The 18,260-nt window shown below is 51.2% G+C and overlaps 1 protein-coding gene across 1 annotated transcript; it reads left to right on the top strand.

Annotated features, from left to right (window-relative positions):
• The first annotated feature begins 395 nt into the window (after positions 1 to 395).
• On the top strand, positions 396 to 17,383 carry LOC123357716 (tripartite motif-containing protein 10-like). Its single transcript, XM_045000751.1, has 7 exons — positions 396 to 821; positions 2,904 to 2,999; positions 5,347 to 5,577; positions 7,930 to 7,952; positions 13,316 to 13,431; positions 15,319 to 15,351; positions 16,790 to 17,383. The coding sequence occupies exons 1-7, from the start codon at positions 411 to 413 to the stop codon at positions 17,308 to 17,310; spliced, it is 1,431 nt and encodes a 476-aa protein (XP_044856686.1). The 5' UTR covers positions 396 to 410; the 3' UTR covers positions 17,311 to 17,383.
• The last annotated feature ends 877 nt before the right edge of the window (positions 17,384 to 18,260 follow it).

Here is an 18,260-nt window from a genome sequence, read left to right as displayed (position 1 = left end):
AACTCACTTCTTCAGAAAGCTTATGCCCAAATAAATCGTTAGTCTTTAAGGTGCCACCGGACTCCTCGTTGTTTTTGTGGATACAGACTAACACGGCTACCCCTTGATACTTGTATCTCTTCGGTGACTTGATTTACTTAATCCTGTTTATGACAGCAGGGGACAATATTTGTTTAAAGTCTAATCTGTACAAATGTAGGAGTTCAATATAGTCATTAGTTTATATCTCTCTCTCCTATCTCCTTATATTTTCTCCTTTCCACAACTGAAGGATCCCAGGGTCCAGCAAACACATTCACAACAGTTCAGCAGGCTGCTGCAGGAAGGGCGGAGGCCAGCTTCAGTCGGGGATAGACACATTGCTGAGGAAAGTGAAAATGAAACTTACTTTCTTATTTCTCGTAGGTGCCATGGCCGCAAGAAGCCAGGTAAAACATCTTCAAGAGTCTGTTATCTGTTCCATTTGCCTGGCTTCTTTTAACGATCCGGTGATTCTCATCAAGTGTGGGCACAATTTCTGCCGATCCTGCATCACTCAGTACTGCACGGAGTCCGAAACCTCCCCCTGGTATCTCTGCCCTCAGTGCAGAGAAGCCTTCCGGGAAGGGGAGTTCCAGGCTAACCGGGAGCTGAGGAATGTCATTGAAATAGCCAAAAATATCCCAGAGCCAAGGGGGAAGAAAGTGTGTGAAAAACATGAAGAGCTTTTGAAACTCTTCTGTGAAGTGGATCAAACCCTGATCTGTCTGGTCTTCAGAGAGTCCCACAGCAACAAGGACCACTCCCTGCTTCCTGTTGAGGAAGCTGCTCTACATTACAAGGTAAGAATTAGTCATTTTTTTCATTTGGGATATATCCCAGCCCAGACATGCTGTAACAATCAGAACAGAGCCACCTGAGAAATATAAAACCAGCAACGTCATAAAACTAGCTTCAGAAAATTACACGGTAGAAAAGCAGAAGAGATTTTATACAGGAAGAATGTTGTTTTTAAGGCCTGCTCTACATACAGTTTTTGTACAGATCTGTGTTGGAGAGGGGTGGGATTTTTTTTTTTAAACAAAATAATTATATCAGCAAAGCCCCCGGGGTGTGTGTGTGTGGGGAGGGAAGGGGTCAGGAATTGGTTATGTGTAGGCGGAGGGGGGGGGGAATTATTTCTCACGCCCACTTAGAAATGCCAAGGCCGGTGATATATCAAAACATGCCGTGGATGAGAATGTGGTTCTGTGAGACTGCTCAGAAAAGTCGCAGCGAGCATGAGTGGAGTGTGAACACCTGTGCAGTGAGGAAGTGAAGCCTCCGTCCAGCCCGTCCTTAGCTCAGTTTCCCTGTCCGGGAGGCCTAGATTCACAGTATTTACTTAGGTGCCTAAACCCCAGTTGGAGCCTCCACTGCAATTCACAAAACTCCTGCTGAGCCCTGTCGGTGCCTAAACTCCCTCGGCGTCTGTGTTTTCAGTAACTAGTTCCCTCAGCACCTGTGTTTCTGCTTCTGCCCATGCGCACTGCATCCCGATGCCCGTCTCCCACCTGAGCCCCAGGGAAGATCAGTGTTAGGCCACCTAACTCCTGTGTGGGGCCTGGCCTGGTAGGTGGCCTGAGACCCCTCAGATGAGTTCACACAGAAAGTTTCCCTCATCATTTTTAGCCCAGTGTTTAGAGCACTCACCTGGGACATGGGAGACCACAGGTTCAAGTCCCTCTTCCACCTGGTGAGGAGAAGGGATTGGAACAGGGACCTGCCACCTCTCTATGGGATAGTCTGAGGTGGGGCTCCCTCCATCTCTCCTGCTGAATCTGTTCCACTGAGGATAAATACTTAGGCCTTGGCTACATTTGCAAGTTAGAGCGCATTAAATCAGCCCCGGGTGCACTAACTCTCGACACGTCCACACTGGCAGGCACTTAGAGCACCTGGACTCTGTGGCTGGAGCACGCCTGGTAATCCACCTCCATGAGAAGCATAGAGCTTGCTGCGCCCCGGCTGGGTGTCAGTGTGGACGACATGTTGCATTACTGCGCTGTGATTGGCCTCCGGAAACATCCCGTAATCCCCTGAAGCCAAGTGGCCACTCTTGTAGGGTGACCAAACATCTGTATCTTCCCAGACATCTCCGTCTTTTTAGTCCTTAAATTGCCGTTGGGGGGAATTTTTAAATATCTAAAACTGTCTGGGAAAATACGGACGTATGGTAACCTTAGGTAACGTGAGGGGAAGGGAACCCCGAGTGACTGCAACTTGCAACTCCCAGGTTCAGGTCATTGGCCGTAGGGGTCAGCGCCACGAAGGTTTCCTGCCAAGCCAGCTGGACGGCGATGGTCAGGAACATTTCCTGGGAACCCCACGGTCCACAGCAGCCTCCCTCCTAGTCCTGCGGGCTGGGAACGGGTCAGGTCGGGTCAGGGGGGCTTTCTGCACGCTGCCGGCACCTGCAAGTCCCGCTCTGCGGCTCTGGCAGCTCCCATTGGTGCTTTTCCCTTTTCTCTGGGAACCACGGAGCTCGCGCTTATGGCAGTCACACACTCTGCCCCCAAACGCACAGTCTCTCCCCCCACATACACACAATGCACTCCCTGTCACACTCCACTCCCCCCCCCATTTGAAAAGCACGCTGCAGCCACTTGCACTCTGGGATCGCTACCACAATGCACTGCTCTCTGTGGCGTTGCAAGAGCTGCAAATGTGGCCACGCACTGCGTTTGCAGCTGACAGTGTGAACACACGGCAGTGCTTTTCCTGCTGCTGTCTTGGAGAGCTGGTTTAACTCCCAGAGCTGTATAGTCATGTGGTTAGAGCACTCACCCATTTTATTATGTATTTAATATTCTTGAAAATGTAAATAAATGGGGAAAAAAACCCTCCAAAAACATCCGAAACTAAACCAGTTTTTCTTTTGTTAGGAACAAATTCAGAGACATTTGGAGAGTTTGAAAAAAGAGAGAGACGAGATTCTGTCGTATAAATCGAGTGGGGAAAATACAAGCCAGGAACTACTGGTAGGTGCCGTTCTTACTCAGAGGCAAAATGTGCACTGGGACGTTATTGATACTCTGCTTAGTCTAACGGAAGAAGAACAATGAGCAACATCTTCCCTTCCATGGAAGATTATTGCTTATTTATTCTCATTGTAAAGAAAAACTGTTCTGCTTTAATTGAGTGTAAACAGGAAAATGGAGCATTAAGGAAAGAGGTTTAATAATCCAAATATTTCCATTGATAATGTGAATTTAATTTCTTTAGCTAACAGTAGTTTCTCCTTTAGTCTTTCAGCTAGAGCTGGTCGAAATTTACCAACCACAAACATGTCCTGTAGCAAAATGGGATTTAGTAAATAAATAAAAATCAGTTTTTTGACAGGAAATTTCAGAATGAACAAAATGTTTATTTTCATTTCAAATTGAAGTTTTCATTTTGGTTTTAAAAAGCTGAAATTATTTCAAATGTTTTTTATCCCTTTCCCCCCCCCATTTCTTCCTTTTTGCCACTGATACAATAACATGAATAATTTCCAAGTTTTTTCTCCTAGTTTTTCCCTTTTCTTTTTGCCAATTTTTCTAAAATGGGAGAACTTTTGAAGAGTTCCAGAGAGAATGGAATAAAAGGAAACAATGGGGTGGTGGTGGAAATGGACATTATTTTATTACATTTTAGAAAAAAGGGGAAACAGAAATGTGATTTTTTTTTCAATTTATTTCATGATATTTCACAAACAAATTAACAGTTGTCCCATTTTGAACACTGAAAAATGGAAACAACTTTGACATTTCAAAAATTTTTGCAAATTCCTCCCCCAGTTTTTGGCTTTACTTTCAACAGACAGAACTGTTGGCATATAAGCCTGTTTGTGAACCTGAGATAGAATTTTGGGTTTGACTTTTGATGCTCTGACATCCTTACTAATGTGTGTGAAGGACAAAGGACAAAGACACGGTGTGTGGCTTCTGCCTGGCTGGCTGGGTTTGTTAGTATAATGGGAACAGATAGTGTTACAGGGTAGGTGGGAGTGTAACATATGAGGACACACACTGGAAGGCTGCCTGGCTCCTCTCTCAAGCCAAGGTCAAGCACAACCTTACTCCTCATCCCTCCCGTGGGGAACAGAAGAAGTGGGATGAGGACCCCAGACTCCCGACCCTCCAGAACGGAACAGGACCATAAGTTGTAAGGGGTGTGACTAGGGGTGCGCACTGCAGGTATATGTGGACCTGCTAAGAAGGAGGAATGGGGAACGGGGACACAGGCAAGGCTCTGCGGCGTCAGAGCCAGGAAGGGGAACCCGGGGTAAAGGCGCTGCTGGCGTGTGGAGCTCTGGATATGCTTGATTGGAACTAACCCCAGTAAACGTCGCATTTCCTGCACTTTGGACTTTTTGGTCTCCTGCTTTCTGTCTGCGAGACAAGAACCAGGGGAGGGTTAAGGGAAACCCTCGAACAATAACCACAACAGAATAGTGCGGGGAGTCTCTATAGAAATCTGCTGCCCCGGAGAAGGCTGGTCACTTAACACCTGACCAAACCCCACTGAAGTCATTGGAAAGACTCCTGTTGATTGTGGTGCTTTGGAACAGGCCCTAGCGATATCACTGCTGGACGTTGCCGTGAAGAAGATCTGGGTTCTAGATATGATGTAAGTTTCTTGCTTCTGGGGTACCGGGCGCTAGAGAGCTCCAGAAAGAGCACGACTTGGTGGGCTTCTGTCCAGTTCACATGCACATTTCTAAGTGCCCTGCAAACTCAGATCTGAACCTGTAAACAGGTGTCTTGCCAGACACCCAGTTTGTGCTCAGAATCCCTGTGTGGGTTAAAATTGGAGATTTATGATGTGACCAAATGTTTGTATGCTAAACTGTGCATTCAAAACTCATCAGAGCAATTGTTGGGGCTCTGATTTTGAAGCCAGTTTTAGAAACATGGCCCTATTCATTTAGGTGTATTTTGTGGGGAAAATCTCTTCCCCAGTTCAAGTCAAGCGCTTCCGAGTTGGGTTCTACTGTTTGCTCTGCAGAAGTAATCCTTGCCTGTCCCGTTCTGGATCCCACACCTGCTGTCCTTCCTGTTATTTGAAGGGTCTGGTTTTCTAGACACCACTGATATCAGAATATCCTAATAATGCAAGATAGATTCATATTCTAACCACCAGTTAGGGTTCTTCAGAATTCATTGGAAAATCATCTGTCTACTGAGCACAGAGTACGTTCTCCATAAAATATCAAGAGTTAAATTCTACAGGGTTGCAATGACATGCTCCCATGTGCGTACATGAGGCTTTACAAAGTGTCCCATAACTCACTCCGTGTTCCTGTCCTTGACCTGTGCTTTGTCTGTTTCTATCTCTTCATTTCAGAAACAGCTAAAAACTGAGAGGGAAAAGATTGTGTTAGAATTTCAGGAACTGCACCAGTTTCTGGAAGAACAAGAGCGACTCCTGCTGGCCCATCTGGAAGAGCTGAATAAGGAAATTGAAAAGAGGAGGGATGAGTATGTTGCCAAACTATCTGAGGAACTATCCTCTTTCAGTTCCCTGATCAGTGAGATGGAACAGAAGTGCCAGCTGCCAGCAAGTGAATTCCTGCAGGTGAGACAGTGTTAGAAACACCCCAGGGCAGGAAAGTCTCCTAAGCCTTCACTTTTGCAGTGTAGGAGTGTGTGACATTCCCCTGGTGTTATCTGGACTGGTGATCTGCTAGGTCACTCCGGTCCTCGACTCTGGGATCCAGCCTTACCCTGCTCCGCTGTGAGAACCCCCACCGCTGGGCTGTTCACACACTTCCAATGCCCTTACAAACTTAGATGCTTCTCACCACAGGCTGGCTGGTTGGTCTTCAGCCAGCCTCTCCCCTTTGATCAGCGCTTCAGTCGATTGGGGGTGATGTCTGTAAATGGAAGTGAAAGAGCCTGGCAAACATCTCTCTCTTTTATCATGTTCTTTCTTCCCTCTTGGCTTTTCCCCCTGCCCCTTCAGAATCAGATCACCATTGCCTCATCACAGTCCCAAACCGACCACGGGAAGGGGGGTGAGTCACTCCAAAGTCCAAAAGATCCTTTGTTGCTGCCTAGGCCAGTGTCCTTTGTTCCTGTGAGGCTGGGCCGGGCTTGTCCCATCCATGCCCTGATGAGGTGTGAACTGCCTCTCTGCTCCAGGAGAGTTTTGCCTGGGCTTGTTTTAAGCCATCAGGAGACATTTTCAGCCCCATAACTACATTCATGAAATTACAACCTATAACATCACTATAACAACAATGCTCAGTGCATCGTGAGCCTTCTGAAGACACCCAACATGATAAACTTTTCATTGGATACCCCACAATCATATTATAAGGATGAACATGGGGGTGCAGCGTATTCCCCTGAGGTACACAGTGTCACACAGTCAAAGGTCAGAACATACAGTATTGCTAAAATATATATTATTTTTCTTTAAGGGCTTGAGAAAATGCCCAGTAAAGTCAATGGAAATATACTTCTGGGGTACAACAGGCATAGGATCAAGTCCTAAATGAAAACATTTCTTAGTTTGAATTCTAGTGGGAGAAGGCTCCTCCAAAAATGGCAAACTCAGAATTCTGTTCTCCCTGTTTCATAATGCCAGAACAAAGGGACATTCAATAAAATCAGAAGGTGGCAAATTCAGAACTGATGCAATGATCGCTTTGTCACATATCATGTAATTAGACTGTGGAACTCCTTGCCACCGGATGTCTTTGAGACCAAGCATTTAGCAAAACTCAAAAAGTGATCAGATATTTATATGGATAACACAATATGCAGAGTGATATTAAACCTCATGCTTCATTGCTTCTGCCAGGCACTAACTGTTAGAGAGAAGGATGAGAATGTGGGAGGCAGATTCTCTGACACCTTCCCCTAAAGCATCTGGCACTGTCCACCTTTGGAGACTGAATACTGACCAGATGGACCTAAAGTCTGAGCCAGTCTGGCATTTTCTGTGTTCCAAACGCTAACTCCAAAAGATCAAAGATGGAACCAGTCTTTAATTATGGAAATAGCTAAGATTGAAGCTGAGTTTCAATATAAAGCCTAATTTTGCCACTCTTCCTACATACTGCGCAAAAGGAAAATATTGGCCTTAAAATTGACACATGAGGTCTGAGGCTGTGGTGATTTTCTCTGCCAGAACTGAAGTTAGACAGGGAAACTGTTTGTTACTTATGGTAGCCTGAGCGTGTAAGTAGGTGTTAGAATTCCAAAAGCCTTCTGATGATTTTATTTTTCAAAAAATGCCTCTTTCTAGCAAATAAGAAAGAAGGTGAGAAATAAAAAGTAGCATCCTGGATGTCTCTAGCTGATATCTAGGGTCTGATTCTCTGTTGCGACCAGTATCTGCTGTGGGCAGCATTCTTCACTCCTCAGGTGTCCTGCATTGATCCTGGGATGTAGGATGGTGATTGGCCCTGTGTTACTCTGTACCCCACACCCACTGCTCTCACCCAGCCCCACCTTCCTGTGGCTGTCAAGAAGCCCACAGGACAGGCCTTCAGAGTGTTTGTGGGCGAGTGGGGAGAGAGTTTACAGCACGGGGGCAGCACAGCATGGGGGCATCCCTCCCTCTGGCCCCACTGGAGTCTGCAGGAGCGGATCTTCCCCACACCTGTGAGTGTTAGGCAGATCCTTGTTCAGCACATCGCAAGACTGAGCCCTTAATTCCATGTGCCGGGTGGCTATCCACATGTCATTACACAAAGAGCCTGTGTGCCTCCTAGTACAAACTTCCTGGGCCCAGACCCTGAACTTAGAGCACTTTTGCAAAGGAGCAAAGGCAGCACGTTCAAAGTTTTTGTTTATGTTAATAAATAAATATTTGTACTTTGAACTTCCAACTGTGAAGACCAAGTGAGTCCCCTCCAGAGCAGGAGGGATCCTGAGTGTGAGAGCTGGGACTGAATTTCCTTTTCTCTCTCCCCTCTAGGACATCAAAGGCACCTTGAGCAGGTAGGTGGCTCCTTCTCACTCTCCCTTTCACTTCCCAGGGCAGGGAAGGGATTTTGGACATGAGACCTGGCTCCCCACGGCCCAGCAGTGCAGAGTGTGGGGCTCGTTCCCAATCTCCCGCCGTTACATCTAATCTCGGGGCTGTTGTCATTGTGACCAGACTCCAGAATAGAGCAGCCTGAGAAAAGAGTGATTGACCTACAGACAGGGGTGTTACTTGTAGTGTGGCTGGTGGAACGGAGACTTCAGGGGACTGGGGATGGAGAATGAGTTTTTCATTGTGGGATGCTGTCCCAGGTTGCTGTATTCACCGCAGGTGCTGCCCCCTCCTGGCTGCTCTGGGGATTAGCTCTTCCAGGGCCAACCCCTCCCCTTGCGTCTCTCCCCGCGTTGTCTCTCTCTCACGCTGCAGCCTCATCTCTCCCCCCAGGAGCTGCAGCTTCCTCTGCGTGACTCAGCCCCCAGCCAGGTCACTGAATGGTTCCCCTGCTGGGGGGCAGAGTCTCGCTGGCCCCACTGCCCAGGCAATGCCGCTCCAGCCGGGGCTGGGTGGGGAACTCGAGCCGCCCACTGCTCCAGGGTCCAGCCCAGGGACCCTGCCACATGCAGGCAACGTCTGCTCCCTCCCTGGGCTGCTCCCCGCTCCCCTCCCACAGGCCTTCGTCTCCCCCCTGCTCTCTGACGGGGGTTAGACCAGGTGACCCTGGCAGCCCCCTCTGGCCCTGTGAGTCTAACACTCCCTCCCCCAGGGCCCGGCTCCCAGCAGGCTGTTCTCTGCCTGGGTCCCTCCTGCCCTTTCGAGTGCACAGGGGGGCTGCAGACTCCTCACTGCAGCCATTTCTGCTGCCACCTTCCTGGCTTTGCACGAGCCCATCCCCCACCTGCTCAGCTGAGGTTCCTCCTCCAACCAGGGGTTACTGCTCTGGCCTGAACCCCCCATGTGTGGCCTGTCTCCCCAATTGCCTCGTTCTCTGCTTCCTTCACCCTTTCCGGGGGCTGATATGGTGTGAACACCCAGCACAGGTGTACTAACAGGAGTGTCAGTGTAAGACACAGGAGGACGTTGTTCCCCCCTTCTTGCCACGGGGAGGCCTCAGCTGGAATCCTGTGTCCAGTTCTGGGCACTGCACTGTGAGAAGGATGTGGACAAATTGGGGAGAGTTCAGAGCAGAGCAACAGAAGTGGTCGGAGGTTTAGAATGGACGAGCTGTGAGGAAGGTTGAAATAAATGGGTGTGTTCAATCTAGAGAAGAGAAGACTGAGTCAGTGCCTGATAACAGTCTTCAGATCTGTCTGAGGCTGTTCTGCAGCGAGCGGTGACCAGTTGTTCTTCATGTCCCCTGAGGCCGAACAAGGAGGAAACGGTTTAATTTGCCACAAGGGAGATTTACATCAGTGCGACGGGGTCCCGGGGTGCAGCCTGGACTGTGGCACTGCTGAGCCCTCCAGATTCCCAACCTGGGCTGCCTCTCGCCCCATGATGCTGATGTCGAGCTACAAGCCTGACAGGCCCTGCGCTGACACAGACACCTGTGGGCAGGGACCCGCCCGGCCGTGTTACATGGCTCATCCCCCAGACATTGACGAACCAGCAATAGAAGGTGCCAGCCAGTTCCCCCCAGTTCCAGCCCTGCCCCCCAGAACTGCACCGACTCCCAGTGCTCCCGGCTCCCTGGGCAGTGCCGGTTCATTCAGTCGTTTGCTGTCCCTCAGTGCGGGGGGGACACACACTGGCCTTTGTAAGCTGAGAACCCCGGAGCTAGTGGACTGACCGTCGTATGTATCCAAAGAACTAGATAAGAACATACATTATCTTTGAAATGGGATAGTGGGTCTCACTCCAGGTCCTGGTACGATGGGCATCTACATCACCCCAAGGATTGTCACTAATTATCTCCCTTCAGTGGGGTACGGGATATGTCAGGGGATCCTGCTTCCCACCCTCACAATATCAGCGGGGGAGCCGTGTTAGTCTGGATCTGTAAAAGCAGCAGAGAGTCCTCTGGCACCTTGTAGACTAACAGACATATTGGAGCAGGACAAAGTGGGGATTCACCCACGAAAGCTCATGCTCCAATACGTCTGTTAGTCTATCAGGTGCCACAGGACTCTTTGCTCCACTCACAATACAAGAACGAGGGGACGTTCAGTGCAGCTGAAAGGCAACTAGTGTAAAGCTGGGGCAGGGGGGAGCGGTGGAAGCTGACCTGTGGGGCTTCTGCTGGGTGCTGAGCACCCACTATTTTTGTTCCACGGGTGCTCCAGCCCCGGAGCCCCCACAGAGTCGGTGCTGATGTGTGTCAGGTCCTTAAACTTCACCCAGTTATTCCTGTGTTCAGCCCAATAATTTCTATTTGACTAAATCCTGACGTGTGTTGACTAAAGCACCTTCCAGAAAGCCAGTCAGTCCTGATTTACCGACATCAACAGACAGTAACACCTGAGGCTGCTTAGAAGTGGGGGGGCAGTGGTGCCCAAACCTCGGCCCCACCCCTGCTCTGCCTCTTCCCTGAAACCCTGCCCCCTGCTCACTCCTCTCCGCCCCCTCCCGCATCACACACCTTTCAGGCAGGTACCAAGGCAGAGAGCAGAGCTCGCCCACCTTTAAAAGTGATGGGGCCACGGCCCCCCTATTCTGGTGCCCTGTCAGGAGATAGAGAATCCACCACTTCCCTGGGCAGTTTCTGCCAATGGTTAATGCACCCGCACTGCTAACAATGTCTGTCTGATTCCCATGGGCATTTCTCTGGCTTCAGCTTCCAGCAACTGGTCCTTGTTCTGCCTTCGTTTGCTAAACTGAGGAGCCCTTTAGTGCCAAGTCTCTTCTCCCCATGACAGTTGTCCCGGAGTGAGGGGGAGTCAGGGCCCTGAACCCCCCACTTCCTGTGATTCCCCATGACTCTCACCCAGCCAGTAAAACAGAAGGTTTATTGGGCGACAGGAACAGAGCCCCAAACAGAGCTTGAAGGTACAACCAGGACCCCTCAGTCAAGTCCTTCTGTGGGGCTGGGAGCTTAGACCCCAGTCCTGGGGCTCCCTCCATTTCCTCAGCCTGCTCTAAACTGAACCCCGCTCCCGCCGTCTCTCCCAGCCTCCCCCCAGCTCCTCCTCCAGCCTGTCTGTTACAGCTCCATTTTGTTTCTTAAAGCTGTCCCCTTACTCCATTTTGTTCTTGTTCTCCTCTGTGGCCGCCCCTCCCTGGCTGTTAAGTTGTTTACCAGGGCCTCTGCCCTTCTCAAAGGGAGGGCCCCTTAAGTTGTTTAACAAAAGCCATTGCCCTTCTCAAAGGGATGGCCACTTATGCTAAGTGGGACCACTGCCCTGTTCAAAGGGTTAGTCCTGTTATCACCTTGTTAAAACCTGGGCTTGGTGTAGGGTAGGCTCTTTCCAGAGCTGCAAGACTATTGTGTTTTTAAGATCCTGGGCATGAGTCATACCTCTGGGCTCAGGACTAGTCCAAACATGTCTTGGTGGCTGCCTGCAGTTTTTTTTTTCTCTGCCTTCTCTCCTACCTGTAAGAGGGGGAGCCAATCAGAGTTACTGGCGGGAAGCTGCCAGGGTTTGCCTTTATAAACAGACATTTTTTGAACAGACTTCAGAAAGGTTCTTGCATTGCTGCCTGGTCTGATCAACCAGGGGTTCTGGGGGTCCTTTCTCCGCTCTCGTTTTATTTTTGAGCGTACCCCTGTTTTTGACCCCCCCCCCAAAGAACGAATTGCTGCCTGAGAGATCTCCTGATTATCAAGACTGTACCGAGCCTTCTGATGTGCTTGCTGTTTCTGCCTCTGCTGCTACCTTGGGGGATGGTAAGAATCCCTCTGTGAAACTTTCTATACTTTTATTTTATTATTTTAGCTGCTGGCTCTGTCTCCCCAGCACACAGACTCAAGCTAAACCTTGGTCTGTGTTTTAAAACCTCTCTCTTAAACCCCGTGACACTCTGCCACTGAAAATAAGTTTGTGCTGCTGCTAAGTTCTGCTCCTGTGGGCTTTGCCTTGGACTGTTTTCAGCTGTATCCACTGCTGCAGTCACCCCCCCCCTTCTTTGGAGCTGTGTCCTGGACACACACCACTCAGCCCTCTGGAACTATCCTTAGCATAAGGTGCACCCATTAAGTTAAGTTTAGCATTATACTTTGTAAGTTAGGCTTAGAGAATTGTTGCATTGTGTTTTAATTTGTGTAGTCTTGGTTAAGTTAGATCATAGATAAGATTTTGATGTGTTCTGTATAATTGTAATTAAGTCTGTCTTCCCACTGCACCCCCCCAGCTTCTCTGTGTCCTTCTACCTTGTTACACTCTCCTTGCTGCTTAAACTTATAGCCTGCTTGTTCTCTGTGTCTTCCTAGCCTGCTTGTTCTCTGTGTGTCTGTGCTCCTACTGCCAAATCTCGATTGTATTGCTGAAGTCTAGCACAAAACCCCATTGGTTACTTTTTTCTCTCTGATACCCCTCACATTCTACATTTACACCACTGTGACACATTTTTACCTAAAATTGTTTGTTATTTAACACATTTTATCCATAACTGTTAGTTGGTTATATGCTGCTGTGACACACCTTTTTACATAGAAATCGCTAGCTACCTGTTACATTTATACCTCAGTGTTAACTGATTACCCACTGTATTGTATCCTACTGTGTTGTATGCCACTATTGAAACCCCCTTACTGTTCACCAAAAAGAAACCCCTCCCCAATTGTCTACCTTAACAACCCCATACCCCTCACTATTGAATTTTCCCTGTTTTTTGCATTTGCTTAATAAAGTTTATTTTGCACCCCACCCGTGTGGTAATTGCTCCCCAAGATCCCATATACCTGCTGGCAGGGACACAGCCCTTGGCCCGTTTCCCGGGCAGAAGGTGTCACCTGGCCCAACCCACCTCCTAGGCTCTCATGTTACGCGCCCAGGTATCTTCCCTCAAGGAAAGTCTCCCATCCCCAATGCAGACAGTCCTAGTAAAACTCCCCTGCAACATTCCCAGGTCTATACTCCCCAGTCCCTGCTGCGTCACATCGGTATTTGTACCCCACACTCAAGTGCCAGGGTTCTCTCAGGACAAGGCATTTTCACCAGCCCTCACATCAGATTTGTGGGTCTTCTCTGTGCTGTCTCCACTTTTTCAACGTCCATTTTAAAATGGGGACACCAGAACTGGATGCAGTTTTCCAGTATCGGTCTCACCAGAATGAAGGGGAAGCTTGTAGTGTCACAGCTGGGATTGGACCTGTTCCTGGGGCAACAGAGAATTTAACCTCCAGGGTCTGCTGAGCTACAGCCATTCACTAGAATAAAACACATGTTAGTAAAACACAAATATGAACTAACTCCACACCGAGTAACACTGGGTTGTTCTTCAGATGCGAGAGGGAGAAGTTTCAGAACCCAGTGGCCTTTTCTTCTGAACTGAAATGGAGAATCTGGGAATCTTCTCAAAGAAATGCATCTCTGGAGACCAGAATGAAGGAATTCACAGGTAATAACCAGTCACCTGGGGGATTTTCTCACCTATGTTACACTGATAACTGACAGAGCTGGGGAAATCTCTTGGGGACAATGATTGTGGATGGAGATAGTCAGCTAATCATTTGGAAGCTATGTATTCCCTACCCAGCTCTCAGTACAGCACGCACACACTGGGGTAGGGGGCTGCATTCGGACCCCCTGGGGGTTTCCTTTCCTAGCAGCTGTGAACATTAACGTGAGCTTGAGCTTCCTGCTGAATTCACTGTTTCTGGAGTATGTTTGTTTGGATTGTTTGTCTGCAAGGCCTCCAGTGTCACCACAGTCCCTCTCTTGCTTTAGAGCAGGGCTGGGGAACCTTTTTTCTATCACGGGCCATTGACCCACATTAAAAATCAGTCGCTGACCACTCACCCGCAGGGGGACCAAGAGGGGGTGTGGAGGCTCGGGGCTTCCCCCGCAGCAAGCCGAGCTGGCGTGCGTGGCTCCAGCCCCGTGGGGGGTGCGGAGGCAGTGGTAATGGAAGAATTTTTACAAGTGGGGGTGCTGAAAGCCAGTGGTCCCCAAACATTTTACCTGGCACCCCCTACCCCTGGCTGTGCCCCCTCTCCCCAGAGCAGGGACCAAGACTGGACCGTGGCCCTGGGAGGGGAGGGGGCAGGATGGGTGTCACGGAGTGTGGGGGCGCCAGGCCCTGCACCCCCGGGCTCCCTGCCGATTCACCAGGACTCTCAGCCAGCCAGTAAAGCAGAAGGTTTATTTAGACAACAAGAATACAGTCCAACACAGGTCTTGCAGGCACAGATAACCGGATCTCCCAGGTTAGGTCCATTTTGGGGGCCTCCCAGCCCCCCCCCCGGGGATCAGATCCCGGTCTCCCTGCCTCCCCTCTGTTCTCCAGCCCACTCCAATCTGCCGAGCCCCCCTCCGGCCCCTCCTCTCTGCTCTGCCTCTTTCCCGGGCCAGGAGGTCACCTGACCCCTTTGTCTCCAACAGCTTTAGATGCACCTTTGCAGGGGGGGGCCGGGCCATCAGTTGCTAGGAGACAGAGTGTCAGGCATTTGCTGCTAGATACTTAGGAACTGTACCCAGCCCCCAGTGCGAACAGTCCCACTTCGTCACAATGGGGTAAGGGGGCTGAGGCTGGGACCACACCTGGGTACTGGGGCAGAGTCCTGGGTGCGGGGCCAGCAAATGGGACCCCCCCGCGTTCCTAGTTCCTGCAGCTCTTCGCAGAGGTAGGTTCCCCACCCCTGCTTTAGAGATTCTCCACCTTTTATCCTCCTGAGCTGGAGAGAATGAGACCTCCGGGGCTGCCAGGAAGGATGAGCCAGTTTTACTGAGTACTAATGATTGAATGCTAATCAGTGACACAGTGTCTGTGTGTTGGTCTGTCTGTGAATGATGTGTTGGTTTTAGAGGGTTTCTCTACACAGCAATTAAACACCTGTGACTGGCCCGTGTCCGCTGACTCCGGCTCAGGAGGTTCGGGGTCGGGCTGGAGCCTGGCTCTGCGACCCTCTCCCGTCACAGGGTCCCACAGCCCAGGCCTCTGCCCAAGCCCCAGCATCTACCCCGCAATGAAACAGCCCCAGTGCCCCAGGCCTGCGAGCCCAAGTCAGCTGTCATGGGCCAGCCATAGGTGTGTAATTGCTGGTAAAACATCTCTGGGTCTGTCATGTAACCTTAGGTTATGTCCTTAGTTTTTAATGTTTGGGGTTATTTTTAGTGACGTGTGTAACGTTTTGTATTGGTCTGAATTGCACTTAACCTCCTTCACTAGAACTTCAAAAAGTTCGTTTTCTTTTCATTTTGCTTTTGTGTTAGAACTTTAACAATGTGAATATATCCCTAAACATGACAACCTGACATTTCGTCTTTCACCCATTTCTTCCTCTAGACTCACTGTCATCTAGACAGCGGTTGGACAAAGGTAAATTTCTCCTATCAAAGGGGGAGTGAAAACTTTCCTATGAATTATGGGGGCTCATTGGCAGCACCATAGTTCAGGTTTTGTGTCAATTTTGCATTTGAAAGGAGCTGAGCAACATATTCCTGGTGGCTGCCCAGATCTTTCCTAAAAACAGAACAGTTGATTCTTTTCTCTCTTAGAATTTAGAATTTGTAACTAGTGGTTGGGTTACTCAGATGGGCCGGGGTACGGGCGAGGGGGCGAGCAGTGTATCTCCGCAGAGATCTAAGAGTTTAAAAATGAGCCTTTTGGAAAGTCAAAGAGGAACATCTCACCTCGTTCTCAGGACTCTTTATGCACATACATCACATCCCCTTGCCATATTATTAGTATTAGCAAATGCACAAGTGGGCAGATGGGGGGTTAGAACTCCTGCAGCAGGAGCCAATATCCCCTTCTCCAGGACATGCGGGAGAGTGGGCAGCACTGACTGTCACATGCGTAACCCTGGGGAGGGTCCAGGGGAGTTCAAACATCAGGAGACAGAGCTAAAACCCACAACAGAATCCTTTAAAATGTCCTGATTGCTGGGCCCTGTGATCTGCTGGGAGCCGCCTGTGCTGCCAGGGTCTCTTATCACATCTGTGGGGAGAGGTGGGGGCAGGTGGGGAAAGGTTCCAGGGCCTGACTGTCAGGCCCTTTTGTGCTGCTCTGTCAGAGCAAAGGGGCCTTGATGTGCCTGGAAACAGACCCCAGAAAATAGCCCCGGTGCCAGGGAGCCCCCTCCTCCCCCCCCGCCCATGTGAAGTTGGCACAGAGGCTCCACAGCAACTCTGCCCCCAGCCGTTATTGTAGCAGTGTCTGGGGCCAGGCTGGGGGCCAGGGCCGGCCCTAGGGGGGTGTGGGGAGGAAGTGACGGATTAGTCTCTTCTGGGACCGACTGCGCCAGCCAATCGCACCAGCCCGCGGGGCCCCCCAAAGCGCAGGGCCCGGCGCGGTCGCCCCAATTCGCCCTCCCCAGGGGCGGCTCTGCTGGGGGCACAGACAGGAGGCATCACACTCTGGCTGCTCTCTGCTTCACAGCCCTGAGGCCCCTGGAGCGAGGGGCCAGGCAGACTGAAGGAAGGACAAAGGTGGCTTAAAACCAGCTCCCTCTGACCCCCCTCGTCTTCCCCCCCAGCACAAGGATGGAATCACTGAGACTCAGACTCTGGGTCTGGGGCCTGGCTCAGCCGAGCGGATCCTTTCACTCTGTCCCTGAACTGGCTCTGTCAGGGTGTGAATCCCCCCGGCCCATGGCTGAGATCTCAGCGCTGCTCCCCGTGCAGAGCTGGGTAAATCCGGGAGGGGGGAGGTTGCCTGGTTCACTCCCCAGCTGGGGCAGGTTCTGTCACTGACACGATCAGACCCTGCCCCAGGGCTGAGCTCTGCCCCTCACGCTCTGATTCTCTCTCTGCAGCGAACGTGACTCTGGATCCAGACACGGCCCATCCCCGACTCATCGTGTCTGCGGATCGGAGAAGTGTAAGATGGGGAGTCACGCGGCAGGACCTGCCCGACAACCCTGAGAGCTTTGACACTGTGTCCTGTGTGCTGGGCTGTGAGGGATTCACCTCGGGCCGACACTACTGGGAGGTGGAGGTGGAGGTGGGGAGCGGGGGAGTCTGTGATGTGGGGGTGGCCAGAGAGTCTGTGAGCAGGAAGGGAGGGATCAGCCCAAACCCTGAGCAGGGGATCTGGGCTGTGATGTGCTGGGAGGATCAGTACTGGGCTCTCACGTCCTCCGGGCAGAGCATCCCCTTGTCCCCGAGCCAGGCACCCTGCAGGATCCGGGTGTATCTGGACTATGAACGGGGGCAGGTGGCGTTTTTCGATGCTGGTACCGGGGACCCGATCGTCACTTTCCCGCCGGCCTCTTTCGCCGGGGAGAGAATCCGCCCGTTCTTCCTCTGTGCTGTTGGGAGTGTGCGGCTCCTCTAGCCCCCACCCTCCTTATCTCTATGGCCTGGAGGACTCAGCCTCCCCCCTTGCACAGACAGGGCTTTAGGGGGGTGACACTCTACTCGTAGCTCTATGGCTGTGGAGGTCTGTGGGAGGCTCTAGGCTGGCTCTCTATGCTCCTGGGAGACCAACTCCGGGGGTCTCCCACTGAGGAAGGAGGGAGCCCCCCTGTGGGAGAGACCCCTCAACTGGGGGGGGAACAGGGGGGCAGGCCTGGCTGAAGGGGCTGGGGGTGGGGCTGGAGGGGACAGACCAGAGGGCAAACCAGGTGCCCAGCGGGAGAGGTTCCCAGGAGACCAGGGGCAGGTGTCGCAGGGGAAGCAGAGCTGGGCAGGGAGGACCCAGCTGCACAGGCAACGTCCTGCCCCTTGGCTTGGGGTGCACAGAGGCTGGGGACCCGTCGGGCCCCCCAGGGTTCCCCCAATCAGAGCCCAGGACTGGAGTCTCTGCTCCTCTCCAGCGGCTCTTCCAGCAGCGTTAGCAAGACACTGGGTGGGGGGTTCGGACTGACGAGCTCCTAAGCGCCCTCGGGGCCAGCGTTTGAGTCTCGCCAACTGTTGAGAATAGGCCATGTAGCAGGGTGCTGGTGCAGAGGCACCTAATTAGCCCCTGCTCAGCCAGCCCCAATCAGGAGAACTAGATTGGGGCTGGGGAAAGGCTGGTGCCTGGCCTCTGGATCTCGCTGCACCTGTGGGCCTGCTAATAGAAGAGCTATAAAGGCTGGCTGGCAGCAAGTGCAAGGGGGGGAATGGCCAGGGAAGGGGCAGTCTCCAGGCTGAAGGGAGACTCCCTGTAAAAGAGGAGATAGGAAGACCTGGGTGTTTGTAAATAGTATCGCTGGTGGTGGGAACTGTGTGTAAATAAAAGGCACGGGTGCTGCAGCAAGAAAAGCCTCACAGTGCTTTATTTAGTGCTGAGTCGGTGGGAGA

This window comes from Mauremys mutica, unplaced genomic scaffold, assembly GCF_020497125.1.
Source record: "Mauremys mutica isolate MM-2020 ecotype Southern unplaced genomic scaffold, ASM2049712v1 000992F_np12_obj, whole genome shotgun sequence".
NCBI classification, from domain to species: domain Eukaryota; kingdom Metazoa; phylum Chordata; order Testudines; family Geoemydidae; genus Mauremys; species Mauremys mutica.
The sequence above is the reverse complement of the archived record's forward strand: the minus strand, read 5'-3'. Positions and strand labels throughout refer to the sequence as shown.